Genomic DNA, 7,990 nt, shown 5'->3' on the forward strand with positions numbered 1-7,990 from the left:
TTAAAATACCCCTCAGAAAGGCTTTTAAATTATCAGGGCCCTGCAGAGTCAATGAAAGTTCAGTAACATTGATTTTCAACATTTACTGGAGACATCATTCTTACTGTGCAAAAGTATCAGGCCACCATTTATATTCTTGTGGGGAAATAAGGCTGTTATTGTTGCCACTGTAGACTCGTTTTACAATGGGCTGAATGTGTTTGTGATGGATGTCGTGTGAAGTAACTGTTTGTTTCCTTGTTGGAAAAGTTTCAGTTTCAACAATTGCTTACCATTTAGCCACACAACATCCATCATTTTGTCAATGTTTTAAATGTTTCACAGTGAACCTTTGAAAGAAAGTGAACTAAAAAGAGGCACATTCTTTCAATATATGCCAAAATTCTGACATGTGTGAGCCGTGAATTGCCCCTTAAACAATAACTTTGACAAGTCTTGAGTGCTGCAGTAAATTTGACTGTCAGCTCCTGATGTATATGATTTTTTTACTGCTTCCCTATAAATGCTTTTTCATTAGTGTGATTGAATCCTTAACGATGACCTTTGACACATAACCGAATTAGACAGCCTTTTGGATCATTTAGCTGAAGTGGTGCCTTGGCTTAAGTACCTCAGCCTCCTCGGAAATGAAGCCTGTCCCAATGAACTTGTTAGCTTGGACAACGATGAAAGTGACTATCAAAGATACAGGTTAGTTGTACTTGTTGCTAAGAGATAAGTGCAGTTACCTGATAAATGTCTTTCAGTTATCTGCTGGAGAAATGCATTAAAAAAACATTGCTGTTCCTTATTGTTTGATGTTTCTGAATTTTCAGCCACATTTATTCACAATATACCAGCTATTAATCATTTAAACTATAGGCGTAACTGGGAGAAATTATTCAGTGGCAAATATGTGGGGTTCATTTTAGTGCTGTCAAAAAGACATATACAACTGACAGCCTTTATAGTATGGGATATAATATTTATAGCATGTCACACAGCCATAGATCAGAGCAGAAGCACATCTAAAATACTGCAGTTAATAATAAACTTTATACTGTGTTCTTGAGTGAAGAGGTTTTTTTATAAAGCAGTGTAAACATTTTGCAAATGCTGTTTATATGTGTCTTCATAAGAAACGGAAAACTTTCCTTTCTAAAACATTACATCTTATGTTGAAAATACAAAGCATATAGCCATCATGACATTAGATTATTTAGTCAAAACAACACTGCAGGCATTTTCTGTGCACGTATGGTTTGTATTTTGCAATAGCGATAAACTATGTTGACATCGCAAGTGGCAACATGTGTAGTTTTGCTGCAATGTATTTCACTATGTATCAGTACAGGAACAAAATTGACTTCCATGATATTTCATTAGGATAGTAATTTGCATCTGCAAGCTCTGTAAAACTTGGGGGAAATAACTGGAAAATTTGCAGATTCTGAACTACCTTTACTTCTTTTTATTGAAGTGTCTGTTTTTTTTACCAATTAAATATATGCAATATTTATTTTACTTCGTCTCATTATCAAACTGCCATCATATTTCAACTTAATTGCTGCCCCTCTCCACCACTCCTTTTTCATCAATGTGATTAAAGTTCTTCAAAATGGGCTTCCATAATTATTTTTAGGATAAACGTTACCTAAGTAGTCAAGATTAGAGTGGTGCTGGAAAAGCACAGCAGGTCAGGCAGCATCCGAAGAGCAGGAAAATCAACGTTTCTGGCAAAAGCCCTTCATCAGGAGCTCCTGATGAAGGGCTTTTGCCCGAAATGCTGATTTTCCTGCTCCTCAGATGCTGTCTGACATGCTCTGCTTTTCCAGCACCACTCTAATCTTGACTCTGATCTCCAGCATCTGCAGTCCTCACTTTCGCCATATTGATTTTTCCCTAAGTAGTGCCTTTCGTTAAGAAACTTGCATCTTCTCAACCAGCAAACTTTAACTCTTTAATGATCTCAGCTCGTTAAAATTAGGAGATTATGTATCACACAAACTATAAAACCCATTCTACTCTCTTGTCTGCCAATGTTTTGGATCTTAACTAAGGCATTGGCAAAATAGTAAAATCATGCTGAGTATTCCTGTTGTCATTGGGAAAGGAAACAGGCCAGGATTCCTCATTCTGATCTCTATTTAAAACTTGTGCCAATCTCTGTGGAGACTGTGGCAAGGCAAGGGCAGGTGTGGACCCAGCTGCAATGTGGCCTCTGGGCACATAGTCTGCAAATACTGCCTTGGCTCACACATGAGGAATAGCCACTTCAGCCAGTCCTGAAGGATGCATAGTACCCAGAAGGTTGAGGATGAGTGGTGGGATGGATTAGAAAGTTAATTGAAGGGGAATGTTTCAAAAAAAAAAATGAAAAGCAGAGAGGGGGGTAATAGGACTCATCAAATATATTCAAATATGTAGCCTTCAGGATATATGAAGCTGGGTAATTTTTTTTATATTGACTTTTTCATGCTTTGACTAGTTGACAGGATGTGATGGACGCTAACTTTCACAAAGACTTGACAAGTTATATGGAGGAGGGGAGACCTGAGGAAAATAAAGTAAATTAAATTTCAAAATGGCTTTAATAAAGAAAAGGTGAGAGAGAAGTAAAGAACGGTTTTAGAAAGTGGTTGAAAATGGCCAACTGTAGATGCTGGAAATCTGAAACAAATGCAGGGAATGCTGGAGGGACTCGGGTTTGGCAGCATCTGTAGCAAGATCTATTAATTGTATATGTCATTTATTTAAGTGTAAGGTGGCATAGCAACAAGTCAAGATTAGACTGGTGCTGCAAAAACACAGTAGATCAGGCAGCATCCAAGGAGCAGGAAAATCGCCGTTTCAGGCAAAAGCCCTTCATCAGGAATCCTGCTCCTTAGATGCTGTCTGACCTGCTGTACTTTTCAAGCACCACTCTAATGTTGACTCTAATCTCCAGCACTCAGTCCCGCCTCAGCATAGCAACTAGTGCCCGCATGGGATATGGACCAAGCACAGGCAGGTGGGACTAGTACAGTTTAGGCCTATGATTGGAATGCAGTGGATGGACTGAAGGGTCTGTTTCTGTGCTGGATGACTCCATGACTATAATATGAAGGAGGAAGCATCGCTAAAGGAGACTACAACTAAGCGATAAATGGATTTTGGGATTATTAAATGTGAAGTAGTATATTTTTTATTGGAAAAAAATTGTGATCCGTAATTATATTTGATTGAGGATGAAATTGTGGAGTAGATGGATTTTAGGAGTTTTAATGTCACAAGATCTCAAAACAAGTAGATAAAGTAATTAAACTAAAGATTCAAAATAAAATTATTTTAAGTCCCTTCTGTTTCTCTGTTGGCTTACAAATGAGCGTTTATATGGAAGATTTGTTGGCCTGCAAACTAAATGTTCCAGATGGCTGTACTCCTTTAATACTCATCAGCACCATCATAAAATGTTGTAAATGATTTTTTTCTACTATTTAGCTAAAGAAGAAAATGTTCTTATTGGTGAATAGTTTTCCACCATATTTATAGATACTGCTGAGTAATGGAAACAATATGAAAAACAGATGATCAGTTAGATGTAAGCAATGTAACTGAACACAGACTCTTTCCAGCAGTGCCAGAGTGAAGCTTGGAGTACGTGTCCACTTGATATTGTTTAATGGGGGTATTTTTGTCCACTTTAATTGATTCCTAAATACATAAATCAGTTTTGTTTGATTTTATTTGATGCAAATATATGTAGTAAATTGTCTTATTTAGTTTGAAGACTTAAGTCATAGAAGGCATTGATTGTGTGACCCAAAATTATGCTATAGTGTACAGCAGACCATAGAGTTATAGGGATGTACGTCATGGAAACAGACCCTTCAGTCCAACTCATCTGTGCCGACCAGATATTCTAAATTAATCTAGTCCCACTTGCCAGCACTTGGCCCATGTGTCTCTGAACGCTTCCTTATTCGTATATCCATACATATGCCTTTTAAATGTTGTAATTGTATCAGGTTTCATCACCACCTCTGACAGGTCATAAACCTTCACAAAACATGATTTCTTTTAATTGTGCAGTGTTTAAGTCGCTTCTAAATGGTTGTTGGTTGACCAATAATTTCCAATTTAAGAGGTTTCTCTTCTTTTTAGCATAAAGCACATTTTTCCACAGACCTGTGTCTTGGTTATGTACATTTTTGGTTTTGCAGCTATTGGAAACAACAGTGACTCAGATTGTGGGTGTGGAAATTTAAAGGAAATGCAAAGGAAACCTTCTTTACTAGGATCACTGGAAAGACAGAAAATGGAATGATACAGAAACATCCAGCTTTATTGTTAGATGTTTGCTCTTCCTTCAGAAGATTTGGATGTGGCTGAGATAGACGGCATTTACTGCCCATCTCTCGTCACCATTGAAAAATGAGCTGCCTTCTTGGTATATAAGTTTGGGCTAGCCAGGCCAGTTAAAAGGAGAAGAAGAACCAGTGTGTTGAGATACATCTGGAGGTGCATGTAGGTCAGGAAGGGAAAGGAAATCACGTTTCCCTCCCTGGAGAACATGAGTGAACAAGATAGATTTTACCACTGTTAGGTTGTTCAAGTCATCATTATTGAAACTAGGTTTCTATTTTGTGCTTTATTTAATTAATTCAACTTAAGTTTCCCAGCTACCATAATGTACGATATGGGTAATTTAACTTCATAAGCAGTTACTCCTGATCAAAGCTGACTTGCTTCCACCTCGGTTCAACAGTTCTGAAATTGTTGATGGATCTATCTGTGATTTACATTCTCTGCCACATTTTGGGCAGGTGGCACTTGAAGAAAGAGGTAAATGGATTTTGGGAAATTTGTGATCTACCTCCAACACCTCAATTTCACCTCTGTGCTTCCTGATGACAACTCTCAATGAGGAGAGGAAGAATACTGAAATACTTAAATGGCTTAATACTTACATCACTGTCCTTGAAAATGATCACTGAGTTAGACTAAGACCATAAACTATAGGAGCAGAATTAGGCCATTTGGCTCATCAAATCAGCTCCACAATTTGATCATGTTTCTTGACCTCCTCCCCTGCCTTCTGCCTGTAACCCTTCATCCCCTTAATAATCAAGAACCTATCTATCTCTGTCTTAAGGACAGGTTTATCATTCCAAAACTGGGCATAGATAAGTTACCGTATGTCGTCAATGGCGAAATTAAACAGTAGTCCAAACTGTAATCTCATTCTCTGGCACATTTATCAATCCTTGAACGCATTTAAGCCTAGGGAACCAATTCCAATTTCAAGTGGATTATACAGATTGGTACGTGAGGAACAACGTTAGGAATGCCTTTGAATGAAGTATCAACTAAGTAACTAACGGGGCTACATGCACATTAAGCACTAAACGCTCCAGGCTTAAGGAAAATCTTCATGGTCCTACAACCAATCAATTAGACCAAAGCTCTTTCACCCTGTTACATCCAGCTGAGACTGCTCATTAATAATTCAGCAACTATCAGGAGGAAAACACCACTAACACCTCCACCTTGACAAACCATACTGTATGAGTAACAAGAGACTGAACTAAACTGCTTGTGAGAGACTTGTCTAAGAAGTGTCAATCAGGTTCGACTACTTGGCCTCATCCCAAGGTCTACAATCTTAGATACTGGCCTCCAATTAGTTTGCTTCATTTTATATTAGCCAGGAGCAGAATTCACTGATACTGAGGGCTTTGATGATATACCGGCTGGAGTGATGATGACATATGCCAGAGCTATTTGCTCCTCTGTCTAACTTATTTCATTACGGTTGTGACATATTTACACAACAATGTTGAAAATTGTCTGGAAATCTTCTATTCACAAAACACGGTCTAAATCGAACAAGGATAATTGTCACACTGTCAGTCCACTTCCAAGCATGGAAAGTGTCATCAACAAAGCAGTCAAATAACTTTTCCTTCTCGAACGCATCTAGGAATAAGCAAGTAGTGTTGGCACAGTCAGTGTTGCTCTCATTCTATCAATGAGTTTTTAAAAACACAGCCATTTAGCTGCACAACACCAATGATATATGGCCCATACCAATGATATATGACCCATACCAATGATATATGACCCATACCAATGATATATGATGCATACACATTAGAAGCAAACCTAGGCCACTCGGCCCCTTCAAAATTGCTCTGCTCTTCAGCAAGGGTTGATCTCCTTACTCCACATTCCTGCCTACGTCCAATAATCTTTCACCCTTTTGCTTAACAAGAATTTGTCTACAACAAGAATTTTGCCTGACATGTCGATTTTCCTGCTCCTTGGATGCTGCCTGACCTCCTGTGCTTTTCCAGCACTACACTTTTTTTTTATAGATATTTTTATTAGAAATTTAACATTTTTTCCAAGTTTACAAAAATAAACAAAACTCTCAGATATAAACATTGATATATAATTAGCTCAAATATACAATAGCCAAAATTTAACAAAAAAAAAAAAAAACTGAAAAAAAAGGAAAAAAAAACAAACACAACTCAACTATCTACTAATCTAACCTACAACTAACCAGAGTGTATATTTAAGTCTCTTACATGCTCGGGATGTGTTAGCCTCAGATATAATAAAACCCGTATTCGTGCGGGATTCCTCCCCCGAGGGGCCCCGGACCAGCCAGGTTTGTAATCTCAATTAAATAAAAGCCCTTGTTAGGATAGCCGAAATATCTGTATTTATGTAATTCAAAAAGGGCTGCTATATTTTATAAAATAATTCGGTCTTTCGGTGCACCATATTTGTAAGGAAGTCAAGGGGAATACATTCCATAATTAGTCTATGCCAATTTGAAAGTCCAGGGGGGCCCTCCGCCACCCAGTTCACCAAAATATTTTTCCTTGCACAGAAAGAAAGAATAGAAAATAGTCTCTTCCCATACGTGTCCAGGGAGGGAAAGTTCGAAAAGCCCAAGAGGAGAGATACGGGGCCCACTTTTATTTCCGTTCCTAAAATTTCTGTCAGGGTACTTGCTACTTTAGTCCAATATCCACGGATCTTATGACAGGTCCATAAGCAATGTACAAGAGTGCCCACCTCTATTTTGCATTTAGGACACATTGGAGATGCTCCTGCCTTAAATTTTGCCAATCGAACCAGTGCTATATGGGCCCTATGAAGTATCTTCAGCTGGATAGCCTGGGTTCTGTTACAAATAGTAATTCTTCTAGCATTTTCCCAGATATCATTCCACGTTTCTGTGGAGATTTCTAGTCCCAGATCCTGAACCCATGTTTTAAGCAGATTATCCATATCTCCCGATACTTCATCATGTAATAAATGATAAATATTACTGACGGAAGATACCCCCACTGGTCGTAGGACACTACATTCTCTATCGGATTTATAAAGACTATCTAATAACGTAGTCTTCTTCTGTATAAAATCTCGAATTTGGAAGTATCGAAAGAGGTCTCCATTGGGTAATCCGAATTTCTGACGCAGCTGTCCGAAAGACATCAGGACCCCATCTTTAAATAAATCCCCGAAACATGAGATACCCCTGGATCTCCAGAGTTTAAAAGTGGCATCTGTTAACCCCGGTTGGAATCCCCATGCTCCCACTATCGGTGCATAGGGGGATGTTTTATGTGAATTACCCTCATTTTGCCGCATTATATTCCAAGCCTTGATTGTATTCAGTATTATAGGGTTTTTACAGTGATCTGTAATGATTTTCCTCTTGTCTGAGAATAAAAGGTTAATAAGTGGGTATTTTACTTGAGAAGCCTCGATGTCCAACCAGATTGATTGTGGATCAGACAAGACCCAATCAGCTATATAACTTAATAGGGAACTTAATTGATATTTCCTAAAATCTGGGAAGTCCAATCCACCCCTTGCCTGTGGAAGCTGTAGCTTCTTCAGCTTAATGAGGGGCCGCCTATGATTCCAGACAAAGGAACTCAGCCAGCCGTATAATTTACATAAAGCTGTCCTCGGCAGCACCACCGGAAGCATTCTCATAGGATATAGAAGA

At 38.4% G+C, this 7,990-nt stretch overlaps 1 protein-coding gene across 4 annotated transcripts in view; it reads left to right on the forward strand.

Annotated features, from left to right (window-relative positions):
- The window catches only part of lrmda (leucine rich melanocyte differentiation associated), an 885,542-nt gene that overhangs the window by 555,251 nt on the left and 322,301 nt on the right, over nt 1-7,990 (forward strand). For all 4 annotated transcript variants that reach the window (XM_043678941.1, XM_043678940.1, XM_043678939.1 and 1 more), the window contains one exon: nt 551-690. In XM_043678941.1, the coding sequence (XP_043534876.1) occupies nt 551-690 (140 nt within the window). The remainder of the gene's footprint in view (nt 1-550; nt 691-7,990) is intronic.

This window comes from Chiloscyllium plagiosum, chromosome 38, assembly GCF_004010195.1.
Source record: "Chiloscyllium plagiosum isolate BGI_BamShark_2017 chromosome 38, ASM401019v2, whole genome shotgun sequence".
NCBI classification, from domain to species: domain Eukaryota; kingdom Metazoa; phylum Chordata; class Chondrichthyes; order Orectolobiformes; family Hemiscylliidae; genus Chiloscyllium; species Chiloscyllium plagiosum.